Genomic DNA, 22,775 nt, shown 5'->3' with positions numbered 1-22,775 from the left:
CTGCTGATTGAGCTGTGGAAAACATCTGGACTTAATTCAACTGAATATAATTTTATGTGATGATATTGTTTATTATATAATAAAATGAATCAAGGGATTAGTTCTGTAAAGTGGCAGCAAGGTAAAAGATCAACCTCGATCTTATTGAACGGCAGAGCCAACATGAAGTCTTGTCTCTTTTATTCTTTCTCAGGGAATCTTGGGATGGATAACAAACCAACATATTAAGCGCTGGATTCTGTGGATATTTACAGTGGACATTTTTAAAAGATCAAGGAACTGAGAACTGACACAGAAAGGGAGAAGAAACCTGGGGTAGATAAACCAGGATCATATTGAATGGCAGGTCATACCTATTGGGTGGGATGGCCCCTTCCTGCTCTTACTTTCTTATTCTGTTCTTAACATGACCAACTAAAATCATGTTTGAAAGGATGTTTACTTTTACTTAAAAAGTAGCATTGTTTTCCATCTCATTGATTTGTACTTACTGCTATTGATTTTTTAACACCCAGATGCTTGCGAGAGCAGTTAGATTCCTGGAAAATCCCCTTGCACGCATCATGCAGAAAATCTTTCAGCACCTTAGATACTTCATGCAAGGTAAACTTGGGCTGCTTCTCTGCAGGTGAAGGAGTCTTAATGCCTGTTATAGTAAGTCTGTGTTCCTCAAGTTTTTTCATTAAGAGCTCGTAGAGAAGGCACTTCTGTGAGATGGAACGATAGAGATCTTGGAGACGGCCATAAGTGAGAAAGTCATACATATTCATTCCATTGTCAATGAAGAGCCGAACAAATTCTGGCTTATCGTTCACCAAAGCATCCATCATTACATCTTCCAGATCACAAGACTGTAGGGCAGAGCACATTACTTTTATCCCTGTGCAAGTGATGAGAATACTAAAACCAAACAAGTTTTTTCCCCCAGGCTATCAGACTCTTCAATACCCAGAGCCTGGACTGACACCTTACTGCCCTATTGTCTTGTTTATCATTTATTGTAATGCCTGCACTGTTCTGTGCACTTTATGCAGTGCTGGGCAGGTCTGTAGTCTAGTGTAGTTTTTTTTTGTGTTGTTTTTTACGTAGTTCAGTCTAGTTTTTGTACTGTGTCATGTAGCACCATGGTCCTGAAAAACGTTGTCTCATTTTTACTATGTACTGTAACAGCATTTATGGTCAAAATGACAACAAAAGTGACTTGACTTGTACAGTACATTTCATTGTCCCAATGATGTTGTGGTTATTTTAAATGCTAATAATATAGTAATAGCTAGATCATCTACCTCAGCAAAATCCTTGGATGAGGTGACATAGGATCAGAAGCTGTAGAATCTTTGTGGGTAGAGTTTATCTGGGGAATCCATTGCCATGGATGGCTGTAGTGGCCAAGTCATTAAGTATATTTAAAGCTGAATTTGATAGTTCTTGGCTAAATTTAAGCATGACATAACATCGCTTAACCATTGAGCATGAGTTGGCGGAGCAACACCCTTCCACCTAAGCAACAATGCCCTCCTAGCTATAAGAGAAATAAAAGCCAGAATGTACAAATCAGGTGTCTCCAAGATAATATCTTTTCCTCCAACAATACCAAATAAGGCAGTCAAAGGGTTTGGTTTAAAATTTACTTTAAAAAGCACAGAAAAAGTTTGAAATACTTCCTTCTAGTATTTTTCAAGATTCAGAGGTGTCCAGATCATATGAATTAATGAAGCCTCTCCATTGTTACATCTGTCACAATAGGGAGATATATCCGAATAAAAACAAGACAGCGTATCTTTAGTCACGTGGGCCCTATGGACCATTTTAAATTGCAGGAGGGAGTAACAGATTCAATTTCTGAATCAAGACTTTCTAACATTGTGGGGATGTTTTTGGAATTATTTTCAAAATCTTTGACTTGTTATCAAGTACAGATGTTGGCTAATGATATGTTTTACAATATGATAAGGATATTTTTCCTCTTTTCTTTACCAAACAGCTTTTCTTGGTAGTGGGTTTAGATTTTTTTTGTATAATAAAATTATTACTTTTCAATATTATGATACAATTTAATTTACATGAATATGGGGTAATGAGACTATAAGTGTGATTCAAATATATTGTAATTGATATGATATATAACTCTCCAGTACTTCATATTCTTTTTTGTAAGAAATCAATAACAATATTGAAAAAGAAAAAGATAGTTCTTGGTTAGTCAGGGTTATCCATGGTTATGGAGAGAAGGCAGGAGAATGAGGTTGAGAGGGATAATAAATCAGCCATGATGGAATGGCAGAGGAGACTCAATGGGCCGAATGGCCTAATTCTGCTTCTATGTCTTCTGTTCCTATGGAGCATCAATACAAGCTCCAGAACTGGCATCTTATTGCCCAACAGAGTAATTTTTAGCTGCTTGGATTCAATCCGGTTTAATGATTTAAAATCAAAACCGGCTTTTTCTCCCCCTGATGGCAGCTTTTGGTAGTGAATCTGCTGATGCAGTAGTGGAGTTACCTTTTTGCTTCATTATTTGTTCAAAGCAAGTTGATGGCAGTGTGAGGTGAATTGTATAGGATTAGTGTTGGATTGGTGTAAGTGGGAAGCTTGATGGTCAGTATGGACATGATGGGCTGAAGGGTCAGTTTCTGCACTGTGTGACTTGATATCTTTATCTTTTTAGCACATTCGCACCATCATCCCATTTGCTATTTAAATCAGTCATGTTCCCCAACCCACACATATCTTCCCCCTTGTTCTTTCTTCCCACTCATTCCCTGCATTTGTTAAATCTGTAATTCTACCAGTTGCTGGGTGGATATTGTTTGACCTCCCAAGTACTTCGGGTAATTTTTTGTTACCGCTAATTGGCCACTTAATTAGATACACCTATATACCTGCTCATTAATGCAAATACAATGGGTTCTGGTTAATTGGGACACATCAGGACAAATATATTTTTGCCCAATTAACTGGCTGTTCCAATTTGTTGAAATAGTTAAAAAGATATAAATAAGATAAACTACAGCTTAACTGAGTAACAAATTACATATTTAAATGAAATACAGAACAAATTATAACACTACCAATACCTCTACAGATATAAAACTATGAATCAGTTCCTAATTGTTGTCCTACAGTGTCATCATTTGAAGGAACTCATTCAGTGTACAGTGCCATGTTCTTTTGACTGTAACAAACAAAACATGGCAGTCTTTTTTCCCCCAGAGTTGGACAGTGACCAGTCACTGAATGGGAGTATAGGAAGAGAGTTACTTTTTCATTCAGGTTTACACTCCAGATTGAAAAAGCAGAACATGGTGGCAGTTTATCGGAATTCGACTGTGACCAATTACTGAGTGGGAGTACGAAAAGAGAGCTAACTTTTCAATCAAGGTTTGCACTCAAAATTTAAAAAGCAGAACTTGGTGGCCATTTTTCAGAGTTGGATTGTGACTAATCACTGCGTGGGATTCATTAGAAAAGGTGAATAAAAATAACGCAAGCTCAAGTAGAGTGGTCATTGTTGTGAGAAGACCAGTGTTGGAAGTGCCTTTTGCTCATCAGGCTTGGGTGAGGCAAGTATCTGGTAAGTTTTTCTTTTTCTTCTTAATTCTTCATTCCTGTCTGTTAGGGCATAATTATGCAGTGAGAATGGCTTCAGGGGCAGTGTTTAGTTCTGCACGTGAGACATGGGAATTCTGGGAGACATACTGAGCTGCAGCTGCTCAGAGAACGTATTATGGACTGGAAATGCAGCTCGATGACCTCTGGCTCATACAGGAGAATGAGGAAATGACGTTTAGGAGCTACAGGGAGGTTGTCACCCCTAGGCTGCAGAAGGGAGCTAAGTGGGTGACTGTCAGAAGGAAGAGAGATGGGTAGACAGTGCAGAGTACCCCTCTGACCATTCCCCTCAATAATACATAGACCACTTTGGATACCGTTGGGGCAGACGGCCTAACAGGGAAAGTCACAGAGGAGAAAAAAGGTGAAGTCGACTGCAGTGGTGATAGGAGATTCCATAGGCAGGGGAACAAAGACAAGATTCTGTGGGCGTGATATAGAAACTCTGATGCTATGTTGCCTCCCAGGTGCCAGGGCCAAGGATGTCTTGGATCGGGTCCACAGCAGTGTAAAGGGGAATGGTGAGCAGCCAGGTGGACATTGGCACCAATAACATAGGTGAGGAGGTCCTGAAGAGAAATTTTAGGGAGCCAAGTAGAAAGCTGAATAACAGGACCTCCAAGGTATTAATCTCTGGATTGCTACCTGTGCCACATGCCAGTGAGGGTAAGAATAGGATGATTTGGTAGATGGCTGAGTAACTGGTGCAGTGGGCAGGGGTTCAACTTCATTGGATTGCTTCTGAGGAAGGTATTACCTATACAAAAGGGATGGGTTACACTTGAACCCAAGGGCGACCACTATCCTTGCAGATAGGAAAGCTAGAGCTGTTTGGGAGGATTTTAAACTAACTTGGCAGAGGAATGGGAACTGGAGTTATAGTGCTGAGGATGAGGTAGATAGTTTACAAACACAGGCAGTATGTAGTGAGACTGCTAGCAAGGAGAGGCTGATGATAGGACAAAAATGCTGTCAACAAGATGAGTTGCAATGTAAAATTTGGACAAAATAAAAAAAGGATGAATACAGGGTTATATTGGAATGTTCACATTATACAGAATAAGGTAGATGAATTTGTAGCACAGTTACAGATTGGCATGTATGACATTGTGGGCATTACTGAATAACGGTTGAAAGAATACATAGCAGGGTGATTTACATCTTAAGATACAAATTGTATGAAAAGGATAGGCAGGTAGGCAGGCAGAGGGGGTGGCTCTGTTCGTAATAAATAAAATTAAATCATTAGAAAGAGGTGACATAGGGTCGGAAGGTGATCAATTGTTGTGAGTAGAGCTAAGGAACTACAAGAGTGAAAAGGCCCTGGTGGGCATTATATACAGACTCTCAAACAGTAGTGAAAGATGTCATCTACCAAATTATAATGGGAGAGAGAAAATGCATGCCAAAAGGCCAATGTTACAATAGTCATGAGGGATTTCAATATGCAGGTAGCTTGGGAAAATCAGGTTGGTGTTGAATCCCAAGAGGGAGAATGCCCTCAAGTTGGCTTTTTAGGGCAGCTCCTGGTTGAGCCGACTAGGGGAGCAGCTATTCTGAATCAGGTGTTGCGCAATGAACCGGAGTTAATTAGAGAGCAAACCCTTAACAACAAGTGATCATAATATGATAGAATTCACCCTGCAATTTGAGAAGGAGAAGCTAAAGTATGATATTACAGTACAGTAAAGGGAAATAGAGGTATGAGAGAGGAGACTTCCTCATGTTTGTGATGATAAGCATGGTGTAGGGTTTAATGGCCACACAAGTGCTTGTGAGTGACACTAGTTAGAAACTGTTCACCAACAGCCTCCTGTCCCAATTAAGAGGCATAGTGTCCCAAATAAACAAAGGGAATACCGTCAATTTTCTCAGTTAGTTCTTGTTCTTTAACAGTTGTCCCAAATAAGTAGTTGCCCTGATTAACCCATGGGCCAATCAACCGGAATCCCTTGTATCTATGCAGCGAATCAGGTGGCAACAACTCAGTGCATAAAAGCACATCGACATGGTCAAGTGATTCAGTTATTGTTCATACCAAACATCATGTTGAGGAAGAAATGTGAAATGATTGTTGGTACCATATGTATTAGTTTGAGTATCTCAGAAACTGCTGATCTCCTGGGATTTTCATGCACACCAGTTTCTCGAATTTACAGAGAATGGTGTGAAAAACACAAAAAACATCCAGTGAGTGGCAGTTCTGTGGGCAAAAAACACCTTGTTTTTCTGTGTGAGAGAGGTCAGAAGAGAATTTCCAGACTGGTTTAAACTAACACAAAGGTGACAATAACTCAAATTGCTGTGTGTTACAACACTGATGAGCAGAAGAGCATCTCTGACTGAAGAATGCTTTGAACCTTGAAGTGGATGGGCTATAGAAAGTGGTGTAAGAAATGCCTAATAAAGTGGCCACTGAGTTTATATTTCAGAGCCTCACATATTAGCAGCATGTTGACTTCAGTTCAACAATTAGCTGGGCTCTTTTCACAAGAGAACAGTGATCATATCAAACAACTGATTTGATTTGGCATACACCATCAAGACAGCTAAATAAGATCCAAATGCTAAACTTCTATGGGTCAAATGAAGTTGGTTAAAATTAGGAATTTTCTGATATTTATGAGAATTGGAGAATAGAGGATTTTGCCTTCCAGGACATAGAATCATAGAGTTTGTCCCACAGTGACCATCCTCAACTTGTTGCCTATCTACACTAATCACATTTTCCCCCATTAAGACTGTATCCTTCTATGCCTTGCCTATTTAGGTGTTGGTCTAAAAACCTCTTCTTTAAACATTGTAATTGAATCTGATTTCACCACCTCCTCTGGCTGCAGTTTTCTTTTTTTTTATAAATATAAATGTTATATAAAGAATTGTTTAAAAAATAAACCATGCAATTTTTTTTCATTCTTGCATTGATAGACAATGCATAACACAATGTTCAAGCTAATTGTATTGTTTAAAACTAATTTTTAAAGTACTTGGATGAGGAGTGGAAGGTGGATTACAGGATCAATCACTTTCTGTAAAAACCTTACCCCTCAGATCCCTTTTAAAGCTCTTTTATCTTAAACCTTTGTCTCCTTTATCTTGAACTTAAGCAGTTTTTATTGCTTTCCTTACTATGAGAAAAAGAATTTCATTATTTCCTGGAAGATTTTGACAGCTGCTTGAAAAATGAAATACAACAAAAAAATTTTGCAAACTTGGCTTAGTAATGTTTTAGTCAAATGCTGCACCTATTAATCTCTCCAAAGGTGTACTGTATATGGGGCAAGAGATGGCTCATAGTTGCACACCTGCCCAAAAGGTTGCAATATTTTGGATAAAGTCCCATCCACCCCATATCCGCAACTTCATAAACTCTCATTAAAATAAATGCTTTACCTTCCACTCCACGTCACCATTGAAGATCTCACTCTTAGCAATATCTACCCTGTTCCAGGCCACAGCAAGTTTTAGCTCATCAAGGTATTCCTGGGCTTCATTGGTTTGACTCTTGCAGGCTGCGTGGTGAAGGAGGTAAGAAACATGCATTTCCAGAGATGACACAAAGCATTGCTTCTCCATATCGATGCCATATTGTGATCAAGCTGTCTCCTTACCTTTAACAAGGGCTTTCAGGATAATGGTATCCAACTCCTCAGAGCACTCCTGCTCTGAATTATGAATTGTTAAGATATGCTCTTTTGCCATAATGTTTTGAATCTAAAAATAATTCACAACTCAGTCATATTAATTTTTTTTATAATGGTGCCAAAAATAATTAAATCATACGGGTTAGTATTTATGTAAGTCAGAGTTGATCCATATTTAAGGAAAGTCAGCACCTTACAGAACACTTCATTGTTTATTTAATACTAAATTCCTCCATTGAATTCAGAATAAAGTAATGCAAAGCAACTAATTTATATAATAGGTGGCATAAAAAGCAGATAATGTAAGAATTGTGGCAAAATCAAGTCAGTTTTGATGATATATAAAAGGAAAAATTGAAATACTTAGATATTGTGGAAGATATGAGACAATGTCCAGGAGAAATCATATGCCTTCGATAGATATAACAAACCAGTCTAATTAAATACCATGCTTTTATCTGTAATTTTTGTTTTATCCCATCAAAGAGTCAGTATGATAAATGAGAAAGATAGGAATACAAATTTAAGATTAAAGCAAGAGGCATATTAAGTACAAAGACAATAAAGCAGAAGAGGATCCATATTGATACAACAGTCAAAAATTTGATTAGTGAGACAGAAATCCTATAAAACAAATGATCGAGAAACACGTGCAAAAATTTAAAAAGTCAGCATATTAATAAATTCACGAAGGGATTTACATAATAATATCACCAGATTATGATCAGAAAATGATAGGGATGGCTTTAGAAGATTAAAAAAGTGACAGAAAAGAGAAGCTTAATGTATTGACTAATCAAAATAAATAGGAATGAAACCCTTGGCCCAGGTGAATTGTTTAAGTGCAAATTACAAAGATAGAGATATCTGTGGAACTATAATTTATTACAAACATTCATTAGAAAAGGGAATAGCGTTAGAAGACTGTCTGGCTGCTAATTCAACCTTTATATTGAAAAGGAACAAAAACCAAAGGAACCATAGATCTATTAGCTCAACGTGAGTGGCAGAAAAAATACTGAAACCTTAAATAAGATAGAATACTAAATAGAAAAGCTTTGCATAACAGAGGAGTTTGTGCTTGAATCATCTAAAAAAGAACAGAGAAATGGATGAGTCAATCTAGTGGAAGTAACACATTTGGGCTTCAAAATAAAAATCTCTTGGTACCATGTGGTGCACTCTTAATCCAAATCAGACTGCATGGAGATAGGGGACAAGCAGAAGAACAGAAAAGCAGACTGGCTGTAAAATAACTAGGAGAGGGTAGGGGTTGAATTATGAAGAGATGGCTTTGGCAGCTGCTTGGGGAGACAAGAGATCATGAACATACATAATATAGCCCAGGTAATCAAAATAATGTCAATAACACGGAATAGAGGGGGCCTTTTTCTGGGTGGCTGCTAGTGACTAATTGTGTTCTACAGGGGCCAGTACTTGTCCACTTCTTTTCACATTATATGTACATCAATGAATTGGATGACAAAAATGATTACATTATGGCTAAGTTTGTGGAGGATACAAAGACAGATGGAGGGGCAGGCAGGGTTGAGGAAGAGGGAAGTGTGCAGAAGGACTAAGACAGATTAGGTAAAAGGCAAAGAAGTAACATATGGAATACAGTGAAGGGAAGTGTATGGTCATGCACTTGGTAGAAGGAATAAAGGTACAAACTATTTTCTAAATGGGAGAAAAATTCAAAAATCAGAGGTGCAAAGGGACCTGGGAATCTCTTTGCAGGATTCCCTGAAGGTTAACATGCAGATTGAGTTGATCGTAAAGAAAGTAAATGTCATGTCAGCGTTCATTTCAAGAGGACTAGAATATAAAAGCAAGGATGTAATACTGAGGCTTTATAAAGCATTTGTCAGAGCACACTTTGACTATAGTGAGCATATGTGGGTCCCTTATCTAAGAAAGCCCGTGCTGGCATTGGAGAGAGTCCAGAGGCAGTTCACGAGAATGATCCTCGGAATGAAAGGGTTAACATATCAGGAGAGTTTAGAAGAATGAGGGGATCTCATTGAAACCTATCAAATATTGAAAGACCTACATAGAGTGGAGAGAGAAGACTGCCTTTTTATCACTGGTGAGATCGCTCTGATTTGGAGAGGGGAGACTGTCTTTTTATCAATGGTGAGATCACTGATATGGAGAGGGGAGACTGTCATTTTTATCACTGGTGAGATTGCTCTGATTTGGAGAGGGGAGACTGTCTTTTTATCAATGGTGAGATCACTGATATGGAGAGGGGAGACTGTCTTTTTATCGCTGGTGAGATCACTCTGATATGGAGAGGGGAGACTGTCTTTTTATCACTGGTGAGATCACTCTGATATGGAGAGGGGAGACTGTCTTTTTATCGCTGGTGAGATCACTCTGATTTGGAGAGAGGAGACTGTCTTTTTATCACTGGTGAGATCACTCTGATATGGAGAGGGGAGACTGTCTTTTTATCACTGGTGAGATTGCTCTGCCACAGACAGGGAGAGTGTTGCCCAGGTTTTCTGCATGTTAGGTGTGGACTTGAACTGTAGACTTCTTTTCAGCCTTATGGTTTTTATTGCATTCTGTGCTTTTCGCTCAATCTTTCTCATTTTTTTGTGTGCAGAAAAGGGAGATTTCAGGGTCGATGTGTCCGTTCTGATTGTTTTTTGATATTTTTGTGCTGGGAGGAAGAATTTGAGGTGTTGATGATTGTGCTGAGGTCCTTTCCTTGGCTTTCTGGCTATATGGAGAAGAAGAAACTCAGAGCTGTATACTTTGATAATAAATGAACTTTTGAACGTTTAATGATATTTCTGTAGTGGGGGAATTTAGGACTAGAGGGCACAGCCTCAGAATAGAAAAGGAACATCTCTTTAGAACAGAGATGAGGAAGAATTTTTTTAACCAGAGGGTAGTGAATCTGTGGAAATCATTGCTACACACTGCTGTAGAGGCTAAGTCATTGGTTATATTTAAACCGGAGGTTGATAAGTTCTTGATTAGTAAGGGTGCTTAAGGTTACAGGGAGAAGGCATGAGAATGGGGTTGTGAAGGATAATAAATTAGCTATGATTGAATGGTGCAGCAAACATGATGAGCTGAATGGCCTAACTCTGCTCCTATATATTATGGTCATATAATATTTTTGTAGAATATTTAATATTAAGCTATAATAATCCATGATGGTAAATTTTGGTGCAATGAATAAGCAGGCCATATGCCTCTAATGAAATCAGTATATGAATGCAATGCAGAAACACTAGGTTCTCACTTACACATACACACATTATCAGCAATGGCAAAACACCACAGATAGTCAACTCCATTCCATAAAATAAGCAAAGAAAGCACTGGACTGGAATTGAAAATACAGAGGAATAATGTTAAGCTTGTAGAGAACTTGAGTAATGACTAGTTCTCCATTACTAATGGACATGGATAGCCTGGACAAGTTGCTAAAATGAGATTTACCAAGACGCCAGAACTGAGAAGTTATTTTTCAAACAATAATACTGAACAAGTTGAGTTTCTGTAGAAATTCGGAAATAGCGAGTATGATGGAATTTAAGACCATACAGGAATTTTGATCAAGTAGATGTGAAGAAGAATTTTCTTTTTTTGGGTGAGACTAGAACTGGGGGTATAAACAGAATCAGGTTTATTATCATTGGCATGTGATGTGAAATTTGTTAACTTAGCAGCAGCAGTTCAATTCAATATGTAATCTAGCAGAGGGAGAGAAAAAATAATGATAATAAATAAAATAAAACATAATAATAAATAAACAAGTAAATTGATTATGTATATTTAATAGATTATTTTTTTAAATATGCAAAAACAGAAATACAGTATATCTTAAAAAGTGAGTTAGTGTTCAAAGCTTCAAAGGCCGTTTAGGAATTGGAATGCAGAGGGGAAGAAGCTGTTCCTGAATCGCTGAGTGTGTGCCTTAAGGCTTCTGTATCTCCTACCTGATGGTAACGGTGAGAAAAGGGCATGCCCTGGGAGCTGGACTGATAAATCCAACAAGGAATATTGGAATTTCTTCTCTAACCAGATACAATATCAGTGTCACAAGGAGAAACAGATGAGTGACACTGCCATCTCAGGGATAATTTGATGGGCACATGAGAGAGAGAAAGGAGAAGAAACACACATCAATGCAATTAAATGGAGAAAGCAAAAGAAAAGCCCTTGAAGTAACAAGCTGTGATCAGTAGCATAGACTGTTTTGGCTTCTTGCATTAGAGAATCTTGCAGCAGCAAGCCCTTGAATAGGATGCCTCATTAACATGAGGACAATCAGTTTCTAAACACAGATCCTTGTCACAAAGCAAGGGATAAGGAACAAAGCCAGATACAACGGAGTTTGGGTACAGACAAGCACATTTCCATTGTGCTGAAGGTACTGACAGGATAACTCATGCTCCTAATTATGATTCAAAGAAAAACTGGCAGAAACAGGCATGTGGCATTGCTTGTCAAGAACTTAGTTCACCAGTCAGTGGATCACTTTTACCAGTTTAGTCCACTCGAGAATCTTCTCTTTGGTGAAGGTTTCTCTGGGGAATTTTTCTTGAAGCTGTTCTTCTACAATTTCAGGTACCACAGGTCCATTCATCAGTGAAGCAATAATATCAGCTATGCCTCCTGATCCAGCCAGAATCAGCCACGGTACACAATTTTCCACCCCCTGGTACAATTTCTGCAATTTAAATTCAAGCACATTTATCAATGACGTGTTAAGAGCAATTGTTGAATATACTTCTTTACCTATTGTTCTGTTATGAAGCCGCCCAAGTTTTTTACCACCAACAACATAAAACAGAAAATTAATCCACGTTCACCTGCTCACTTTGCATGTCTTCCGCATTAGTTCTATACTTCATATGTTTCATAACTTCCTTACAAATTTGAATTATGTCTACACCTGTTCTCAGAATAATCCATTTTCCCCACATTTCTCTCCCATAACAATTGTCTCTTAATACATGCCTGTTAACTCTATTATCCATCTAAATAATTTCTGAAAACTGGGTTGGTGCAATAACGTTGAGCTAACAAGAAAGGAGGATGTTACCTGCAACATTTCTGGACGACCATGTACTAGAACACAAAGCACAGGAATTTCAATGCTGCCTGTACCTTCAAAAGAGCAGAAAACTGAATTAAAGCACACTGCAAACTTGAAAGTTATGTCTCCAAACACATCACTTAGAGTTCTAAAGGATGATTAAAGATATAGTGATCTTCACGTAATACTATATGCTCAATTCCATTGAATGGTTGGTGAAACATTTGGTTATTTGGCTTTTTAGAGGGTTGTGAAACAATTGAAAGGTCTGTTGATAATATTTAGTATATTCCTTTCATAATGAAGATAGTATCTGTATAAAAGAAACAAGAATATTGACAAATTTCTCCTCCCCTTGATAAAAGAGTCTACTAAAAGGCAACTTGGTATATTTTAAATGACTGCCTAATGGACGAGAGGCACTTTGTGCCTCCCACCAGATTGATAGGGAGAGACCACCAGTATGGCTGGAAGAGGAAACAGAATGCTATTCAGCTTGTCACATTGATGAGTTGAACTTGATATAGGAATACTTTTCATACACCAGAGTGAGATATTCAGCTTTCAATCGGAAGACTAAAACCTGCCTTACAAGACCATTCCTTATTGCACCAGGGTCATGCATTGAGACAAACATCCACTGCTGTCATCTTGGCGTAAAATACACTCTTTGTCACTTTGTTGAGCACCTCAGCTCCATCCACAAAAAGCAGGATTTCCCAGTGGTCAACCATTTCTGTTCCTATCCCATGCCTGTTCCTCTGCCACAATGAGGGCAATCTCAAGTTGGAGGAGCATCACCTCACATTCTGTCTGGGCAGCCTCCAACCTGATGGCATGAACATCAATTTCTCCATCTTCCAGTAATTCTCTCCCCTTCCCCTTTCCTCTTCTTTATTTCTTCACTCTGGCCTCTTACCTATTCTTTTCACTTGCCTATCACCTTCCCTTTCCCCCTTGATCCTCACTCCTCTCCTTTCCATCCTGGCGAAGGGCCTCAGCCCGAAAAAGGCCAACTGCTCATTCATTTCCATAGATGTTGCCTGACCTGCTCAATTCCGCCAGTATTTTGTGTGTGCTGCTCTGGATTTCTAGCATCTACAGGATCTCTTGTGTTTATGGAAAATACCCCCTGATCTGCTTGAAAACTACTGGTCTTCCAGCACATGAAGCTGTACTCTCTCAGTACTCACAGGAGTGGCAACACAGACCGTGTTCTCAAGACCAAAGTTAGACTGGTCCCACAACCTCCTCACCGAGACAGGAGTTCTACATGAAAAATAACATGGTTCCTAAAATCTGCAGCAGATATACAGAGAATCAATTTCATGCTGCAACAGAAAATAAAGTAATATCACTTTTAAATGCAAGAGCATGAAAGCATGTTATTCTGAAATCTCTCCATCTGGTGTACGAAAGCACATAGTAAATCAAGACAACAGATGGCAGATCTGTGTCATTTATTTAAATAAGGGTGCACCTCAGTTCTTGCATTTCCTTATGATATAGGAGTTACCTATTCCAAACACAGAGTTGACAGCAGCTCTCAAAACAATCCCATTAATCCCAGTCCCCCCCCCCTCTTTTCTCCCTGCACAATGTTTGCCCATCAACTACCCTTGACTCTCCTCCCACCCAGTTATGCTAGGGACAATTTATAGTATTCAATTAACCCACTATCCTGTGTGTATCTGGAACGTGGGTAGAAAAGCACAGTATCCAGGGAGAACTTGTGGGGCCCCAGGCAGGACATGCACCTGTGTTCACACAGCCCAGCTTGTGAAGTTTCCTCCTGACATTACATTTTCACTCACCATCTATTCATCAAAACCTTGTCATGATGGAGATGCTACACTGCCCCGCTTCCTCATGCTTACCTGTCTGCTGTTCAGAAATATGCTTCAGCAGTTTCAGCCAAAGCTCTGTGGTGCCGTTGGGAAGCTTTTCATCTACCAGTATGAAGTGAGAGTGATTGTTGTCCAAAGGATAGAGGGGACCTCGTGCTGTCTCGTCAATTGTGTAGACTGCTGGCCGGTGCTTCTAATTAAAGGTTAATAAAGCTAATTATTAGGATATCTAGAGAAAAACAGACCAAACCTTTGTCTGCTATAGATGGACCTTCCAAGCAACATGTCTCAGTTGCTAATCTTCAGACCCAAAGGCAACACACACACACACACACACACACACACACACACACACACACACACACACACACACACACACACACACACACACACACACACACACACACACACACACACACACACACACACCCCACCCCCCCTTGCTCCAGGGTATCCTTGCCAATCTATATTCTTCAACCAACATACACAAACTCATAATGTTTATTGTGCTTTTATCATGCACGAATTTAAATACTGTGTTTCTTATACCGTTTTAGAGGTTCAGTCTGGCTGTAGTTTATTTGTCAATTTCCTAATTAGCTGAAAAAGATTTTCTTCCCTTCCCCTGTAGACATATCTATTACCATTTTGTTTCTAGATTACTTTGAACAACGGTCCAAAGCTCATCTGTGGAAGAGGAGATTTTCCCATTCTTTGTGTTCTGAAGAAACAACAATAATAACGTAATTTGGACAAATAGAGAATAAAGTCTGGCTCTACTTATCTGCTTTGCTTCCAACAGCTCATGTGGGAGATCCTGTATGATGTCACTCAATGGCCGAGTTCAGAGAACATTCTAACATTCTAACATTAGGAAATGTTTATTTCCTAATACAGTATCAGGTACTTCTGAATTGTAAATGTATCTGTGTAAGGACAAGTGTTAACATTGGCCCTGAACACTCATTGGAAAATCTGAAAACTGGTGGTGGGATTTTATTGAGTCCTTCTCGCACTGATAGTGCCAAAATGCACACAACTGAGGTCTGACTGGCTTGGGCATACCTTATTCTGTACAACAACATGAACCCACTGGCTCATGTCAGTCATGCCTGGATGGGGCACAGAGGACAGTAGTTATACATTATGGGGATGCTCCACACTACAGCCTGCCCATCAGCCACATCTCAGGTGCATTTTAAGTCGAGCCTTGCAGAAAGAAAGCATTCCATTCCATAGCTTTAGCTAAGGCCTGGAGCAATTTCTCAGCCTGGGGGTTGCCTCTTCCAATCACTCACCTTTGGTATGGGAGACCCTATACACCATGGTAGTATAGACTTGGACATGGTTTGCATAGTTCTGAATCTATCCCCGAGCCCTAATCACAACTGCTTTGCTGATTTATGACAGAACTGTCAATGAAAATTCATGAATATTGTACCCACTTCTCATAATGAAAATGTTTTCCCAAAAAACTGAAGAGGTGAGGATGAAGGGAAGTAAATTGTTTACATATTTACATTACTGACCTTAACATTGTTCAAGTCTTCCTGGCCAGAAATAGTTCCTAAAGGTGAGATTCCAATTGCAAAGACTTTGATTTTGGTGGAAGTACTAGCCAGTGCATGATCACGGACTGCTTCTCCAATGAGTTTGGTGATTCCTGCCCGCAGACCACTTGTAATTATCCAGGCTCCTACACAGTAATAATGGAGAGATTTATATATAAACCAAGCAGTACAATTATTTCCATTATACAAGAACCTACTAGCTCACAACCTGAAAATCAATTTCCTCCTCATCCCCCCCCCCCCCCCCCCCCACCAATTATAAATCTTGCTTCACTTATGTGATTTTTCACTGTGGAGTTCCAATCAAAGCAGAGAATTGCCGAATCTTATTGTTTCAAAGCTCATTTGACCTTCGTGCCAGCGCTGCCTTTTGTTTAATTTCACCCCTGTAGGGCTGTTTATTAGCCCTTTTTAAGCATACCTATTTTCCCTTTGGAAGTCGTAACATAATCAGATTCTATCACAATTATGGGTAGAAGAATTCCAGGTCTGAAAATATCTGTATGAAGAAAATTCTCATGTCTCTTTTGCCCATTATTTGAAATCTGTGATCTTGAATTTCCTCCTCTTAACAGAGAGGAAAAAGAGGTTCTTTTTCCTAGTTGTATCAAAACTATTAATTTTGAATACTTTTGCTTTGGCACTACTGATATCAAATTTAGTTTCCCCAGTCGCTCTATACCATTTCACTTTCCGATATAATCTTAGTGAAGGTCCTCTCTGAAGGTCTTCACCTTCCTTGTGTAGTAGCCAGAGCTGTCTCCAATACCCTGGCTGATGCCCAGCCTGGGATTTGTAATGGTTTACACTGACTTATTTGTTTGGAGGTTCAATCCTCCAATTTACAAGGTTGCCTGTGCACTTTCTGATTTTGTCTTTTCAACCTGCCTGCCGTCATGTGAATTTGCACCCGTGGGTTCCTCTCCTTCAGCAGAGTGCACTGATGAGATTACAGAATCGATTATGCCACCTCTCCATGCAGTTTCTCCCAAAGTGATTTCAGCTACGTCTGCTTTAAATTCTACCTGCCATGAGTCTTTGAATTTCGCTAGGCTACATCCTTCTAAAAGTTACATCACTAAAATGTCATGTTTTATATAATACAGCCAAATTTTATATTGTCAGCTTAAATTCCAGAAATTAAATATAAATGGCCTTGATTTTGATGAGATAAGCAACATCATTAATGTTGATTCCCAGGAGAAAACCCACTGCAGCCTTCTTTCCAGTACATTCCAGATATTTCTCTGGCTTCTATCCCTTAGCCATACTCATGTTACTGTTCACTCTTTAATACCATTCACTTGTTTTCTGAATATGCCTGTTATGAACTACTATATCAAGTGACTTTGGAAGTCCTGCCATACTACTTCTAGTGTACCATCTATGATTAAATAACATAATCAGGTCAGTTGGTTTAATTAAGAAAAACTAATGCTGTTCTAAGAGAACTAAATAATACCCCTGACTAAAATGTCTATTATATTGGTCTGTAATATTGAAAAATCAAAAATTTCAGACTGGAATTTTGAAATAAAAACAGAGATATCTGGATATGCTTGACAGGCCTGTCAAGTGATGCTTGATCTGTTGAGCAATTCCAGCATTCTCTACTTCAATTATTGTCTACAAAACTCCACCACCCATTTTTAAACCCATCTTCTAACCCTCTATCATCTGGTTTCGTTATGAATTTGAGGTGGATTGAAAGAACTGTGGTCAGAGCGTCTAATATCTACATGTCAGTTTTCCACTGCTGTCCAAGATGGAGCCTATTCTGAGTAACCTGATAACAATCTATGTATTGCCTATTGATTCCTCCTCTTTTTTACAATCTCTTCTCTGCAAACTTCTTCTGAGCTGATATTGCAAAATATTCATTCAGTGTCTCAGCTATCCTTTCTGCCTCCACAAAGTTATTTCCAACATGGGCAGTATGATTTCATTGAAGTAATTTTACTCATGATGTAATTTTGTTTTAAAGGTAAAGAAAGGCACTAATAACTCAGGGCACAGAATACAGGAAATGGAATGCTATGTTGAAGTTGTACAAGACGTTATGAGGCCAAATTTGGAGTATTATGGAAATCTTCCTGCAGGAAAGTTATCAATAAGATTGAAAAACTACAAAGAAAATTTACAATGATGCTGCTGAAACTTGAGGACTTGTGTCATAGGGAAAGAGCTGAATAGATTAGGTCTTTATTCCCTGGAGCATAGGAGAAAGAGGTATACAAAATTACGTGGGGTATAGATAGGATAGCTGGCTGGTGGTGTAGTGTCATTAGTGCCGGACTTCGGAGCAAAGGCTCCTGAGTTTGAGTCCAGCCGGCTCCCTTGCACACTTTCCATCTGTACTGGGTTGAGCGTCGAGCTAGCAACTCGGCCTTGTAAAAATAGGAAACTCTGTTAAAAAACTCCGTCACAACAGCGTCCCAATGACTCCACTCAGAGTTTAGGGGTTTTTTTTCTTCTTTTCTTCTATAGATAGATACAAACAGGCTTTTACCACTGAGGCTGGGTGAGACTAGAATTAGAGTTCATAGGTTAAGGGTAAAATGTGAAATACTTAAGGGACCTAGGAGGAACTTTTTCACTCAGAGGATGGTGGGAGTGTGGGATGAGATGTAGTGTGGATTCAAGTTGACTGCAACATTTAAGAGAAGTTTGGGTAAGTATACCGATGAGAGGCAATGCAGGATTATGGTCCAGGTGAGGGTTGATAGGATTACGCAGAATAACAGTTTGGCACAGATTAGATGGGCCAAAAGGCCTGTCTTTGTGCTGCAGTGCTATATGAATTTTTGGATTCCCTTTTATTCTGCTCGGACTTCTTCTTTGCTCTTGTGGCACCCAACTTTCAATTAGCCCTTGTACTCTCAGTATTGAAGCTACGTTTAGGATTAATCTTGAACCCAAGATTTCTAAAAAAAAATACATGTTTAGTCTAGTTTTAGTTTCTATTTCCTATGTATTTACAGAACTCTCACAGTATTTTCCTCTTTGGGGTTTTATTTAGAAGGTCTTTGCTTGGCTTTATAGGCCTGACATTGTTTGATTGTTCTGTTCAACTCAACCAGACCCCTGTTCAAACTATGGACATCACTTTATGTTAAAACTTTTATTTTTACTTGGCTCTTTTCATGTCTGCATTAATCCTCATTATAGTATGATCACTATTACCAAGAGGTTCTCTCATTTCAACACGCTATTTGTCTAACATCTTGCCCAGAACTAATATATACTAGACTACTTTGTTTCAGTGAGAGGCTAGAAGCTTTCTGATTAAAAAGCTTTTTTCTTGACACATTTTCAGAAGGTGAGAGTAAATTCACCTGTGCTTTGAGCAGCTTTCACCAAACCTTTCCGAATAGCATCCCGAAGCCATGATTTTAACAGAACATTATCTTCTCCTCCAACAATCGACACCACTAGGTTCGGGACTGGGACGTTCCACTTATGGGTCAACAAGTCAAATATGGCACCTGGGGAAGTGTTACAGGATACCTGCACGAACTATAGTGAAACATCAAATCATTAGCACAACAACATCACCACAGTTAAATTAGAAAGAAAATAAAATTCACGTATTTATATAATGCCTTTAATGCAGGAAAACACCCCAAAGACATGTAGACATTTAGGCTGATATACTGCAGCCTTGAACAAAGGGGCAGTCATTAAGGAGAGACGCTGTGGGGAAAGGAGGAGATGGCACATGGAATGCCATGGGTTGGGCTTAGTCTACTGAAGGCTCAAGCCAATTTCAAAATTCCCAGAACCAAAAGGTAAGCGAGAACATCTTGGATAATAATTTGACAATTACAGCATCCAGGCTATTAAATATCATTATCCACATTCACATAAAAACTTTCTCACAGTTCTGTAATCCTGAAGGTGGTGATGTCTGATTATGTAATTTTCCTGGGCCAGTTAAGCTTGGCATTGGCCATCTTTCAGATATAAGAACCTATTTGAAACCAAGAGACTCATTAGGGCAAGTTCATTTGCTCAGCGTTGATACACCGAACACAATGTTCATTGAAATACTTTCTACACTAATCTTATTATCTGTTTTCCAGTACAGAAACAAGATTGACATGGGAAACAGGTGGTAAATGGCCATGGGATATCTTCTTATCTCAAACCATCCACTAAAAAATTCATGATGCATTGCGAAGCTATGTGAGTTATAAGCATTTGAGTTTAGATATGACCTTCATGTTACATTCCTCCATGTATTCTTCTGAAGAACCATTAATCTTTTAACATTAAATAACAAAATCATACCCAAGAGGAATAATCTGAATAGGTTTAAAAGATCGAAGTTCAAAGTACATTTATTATCAGAGAATTATAAACTATACAACCTTGAGATTTGTTTGCTCACAGGTAACCACTAAACAAGAAACCCAAAAAAACCCAATTAAAGAAAAATAAATAAATAAAAATAAAAATAAAAGACCAACACCCGATATGCAAGAGAAAAAAACAGCACGAATCATGCAAACAAGTGAAGTGAACAACAAGTCCACAGATCCAAATCTGGGCTATCAAGGAATCTCTAATTCATTTGGTTTTGTTCCATACCTTACCGTACTTTTTTCCAAATCCAAAAAACTCAATTTGTCCGCTGTTGCAAAGGGATTCATCCTTTATAGGTTCTTCAGCACTGTGACTACTATATCTATTCATTGTTTGTTCCTGTCCCGTATCCTCTATTTCTTCCATTTCAGAGTACAGACATTGACTCTCACCACTACAGGAAAACACAAATAAGTCATTGCAAATACAACAAGCATCTTCAGAAAGCTACTTCAAAACTAACCTTCCTGCCTGGATTGGCTTGCTTCAGGTTGTCATTTTAAAACAGAGAGTTTAGATCAGAGTGTGTAAACCACACAATGATCTAAACTAAATGCAAGGATTTAAGATTGTATTCCATTTTCAGACTGGAACAAAGCTGTTTTGGTTTTGAGAATGCAAGACTTTGAATGTTAAAATCTGGAGCCATAAACAGCTGGAGGAACTTATCTGATCAGGCAACATCTGTGGAGGGAAATGGACAATTCAAAATTTTGGAGTGTGATTCTTCATCTGGACATCTTCAAGTATGACCTGAATAGTAAATCCTCCAGTGATGGGTTAAGCCGGGGGTCGGCAACCTGCGGCTCCCGAGCCATTTGTGGCTCTTTCACCTCTGTGCTGCGGCTCCCTGTGGCTTTGGGAAATAATTGGTCAGTATTTAATTAAAATGTATTTTATGTTAGTTTGTTAGCTTTTGAAATGTAATTATGGTGATCTTGTACAACCTAAGTGTAGCGACACATTTCCTGCCACATCCGAAACGGCTCACAATTAGCCAGCATTCCGGCTAAGGGAGATAGCCTACGGGGGTTTGTGAGTACGCGTCTTTTGCAGCATCTGCGTCCATGGGGGCTGGGTTGAGGGAGGCTTAAAAGCAAGGCTGTTTAGTTCGAATAAAGCTATCTTTGACTGCAGTTTACTGACACCGCTACAACGTGTTTTTATCGCTGGCTGTCCAGACGGAAGGTGCTGAAACGCTTTGTCGCGTGTCTGGAAGAAGTGAAAACTTTCCTGGGCAGCAAAGGGCTCACCTTTCCTGAGCTGGAACAGCCAGAGTGGCTGGAAAAGCTACACTTCATGGTAGACATGACAGCGCACCTGAACACGCTGAACACAGCTCTTCAGGGGAAAGGACGTACAGCCCTGCACATGTTGGAGGATGTTTTGGCATTCGAGCGCAAGTTGACAGTGCTTGCCAGAGATTTACAGAAAGGCACTTTGTCTCACTTCCCCAATTTGAGAGAGTTCAAACAAGGTCACGACATGATAATTTCGGAGTATTTACATTCTGCAATCATCGCAATGCAAACATCGTTTGGGAAACGCTTCTGTGAGTTCAGAGAGGAAAAAAACACATTATCCTTCCCGGTCACTCCCTTAAGCATCGATCCTTCCCTACTGAATACGACTGCATTGGCAGGTGTGAGTCAACCTGATCTTGAGATGGAACTGGCCGACATAGCCGACAAAGACATATGGGTGTCCAAGTTTAGACGCTTGACAGCAGACCTTGAAGATGTTGCCCGTCAGAAGGCCGTTCTTGCTCAGAAACACAAATGGAGTGATATTGAAAACCTCACAGATGACAGCTTGCGATCCTGTGTAAAGATGAAGGTGACATCATACAGCCCTGATGTGCAGACGCTGTGCGCTGAGGTCCAGGAGCAGAAATCCCATTAACCAAGTATGATAAATATTTTAATTGCCTATTATTTTACTTATATTCATATTTTTTCATTGTTCAGTGAAATAGTCCTTTCATTTTTCAGGATGACAGCTGGCTGACGTTATTTTTGGTTTGCTGCTGGCGGAAAATTTAAGTTCGGCGTTTTTCATAAATACAAGAAGGACTCAAATAGACATTGAATATTTTACTTAAAAGTAACTTTCAACCCAACGTCTTTTTTTCGGAGTTCAAAATGTTTTTGTTGCATGCAGAAATGTAATTTCGTTTTCTCTGCAGGAGTTCATCAATTTCATAAATGCAACACATTATAGTTTGTTTATACATAGCATAAAGGCAAAAAAAACGTTGTATGCAGTGTTATTTCATTTTAAATGTCAAACGGGTTTTGCGGCTCCCAGTGTTTTCTTTTCTGTGGAAAACGGGTCCAAGTGGCTCTTTCAGTGGTAAAGGTTGCTGACCCCTGGGTTAAGCTCTATGGATCCTACTTATTTATGAAAGGCAGCTAACAGACCTCCTCAGCACTGCTACTAGAGTTGATATTATTCTGATATTACATTTATTTCAAGATCTACAAACATCGATGCTTTTTGAAATACCAATTATTCTCCTCATGGGCCTAAATTTACAGCATATATGGAAGCTATTTACCCCAGGGGCTTATTTCAGGCCTGTTATCTGTTTAATCCCATTCATTCTCCAAAAAAATGCTTTAAATAATTATAAATCAAAAAGAATTGTGGAGTGATGTGTTATTGCTTAATGTAA

At 39.1% G+C, this 22,775-nt stretch overlaps 2 protein-coding genes across 2 annotated transcripts in view; one reads left to right on the top strand and one right to left on the bottom strand.

The window, feature by feature from the left end:
- Window positions 1–20,750, bottom strand: part of trpm5 (transient receptor potential cation channel, subfamily M, member 5) — an 82,203-nt gene extending 61,453 nt beyond the window's left edge. Inside the window, exons 1-10 of the mRNA XM_059976366.1 lie at window positions 20,701–20,750; window positions 20,327–20,495; window positions 19,072–19,252; window positions 15,695–15,861; window positions 14,196–14,358; window positions 12,325–12,407; window positions 11,764–11,949; window positions 7,224–7,326; window positions 7,006–7,124; window positions 492–851 (exon numbers count right to left, since the gene is read on the bottom strand). Of these exons, the coding sequence (XP_059832349.1) occupies window positions 492–851; window positions 7,006–7,124; window positions 7,224–7,326; window positions 11,764–11,949; window positions 12,325–12,407; window positions 14,196–14,358; window positions 15,695–15,861; window positions 19,072–19,252; window positions 20,327–20,495; window positions 20,701–20,750 (1,581 nt within the window). The remainder of the gene's footprint in view (window positions 1–491; window positions 852–7,005; window positions 7,125–7,223; window positions 7,327–11,763; window positions 11,950–12,324; window positions 12,408–14,195; window positions 14,359–15,694; window positions 15,862–19,071; window positions 19,253–20,326; window positions 20,496–20,700) is intronic.
- Window positions 20,751–20,893: 143 nt separating this feature from the next.
- On the top strand, window positions 20,894–22,403 carry LOC132396388 (general transcription factor II-I repeat domain-containing protein 2-like). The gene is made up of 2 exons (XM_059973914.1): window positions 20,894–22,007; window positions 22,093–22,403. The coding sequence occupies exon 1, from the start codon at window positions 21,401–21,403 to the stop codon at window positions 22,001–22,003; it is 603 nt and encodes a 200-aa protein (XP_059829897.1). The 5' UTR covers window positions 20,894–21,400; the 3' UTR covers window positions 22,004–22,007; window positions 22,093–22,403.
- Window positions 22,404–22,775: the final 372 nt, after the last annotated feature.

The sequence above is a fragment of the Hypanus sabinus genome, chromosome 7, assembly GCF_030144855.1.
Source record: "Hypanus sabinus isolate sHypSab1 chromosome 7, sHypSab1.hap1, whole genome shotgun sequence".
In the NCBI taxonomy this organism is placed as follows: domain Eukaryota; kingdom Metazoa; phylum Chordata; class Chondrichthyes; order Myliobatiformes; family Dasyatidae; genus Hypanus; species Hypanus sabinus.
This window is presented reverse-complemented; position numbering and strand designations above follow the sequence as displayed.

Coding starts and splice junctions, on each gene's coding strand:
- LOC132396388 (XM_059973914.1), top strand. CDS start 21,401: ATGGTAGACATGACAGCGCACCTGAACACGCTGAACACAGCTCTTCAG.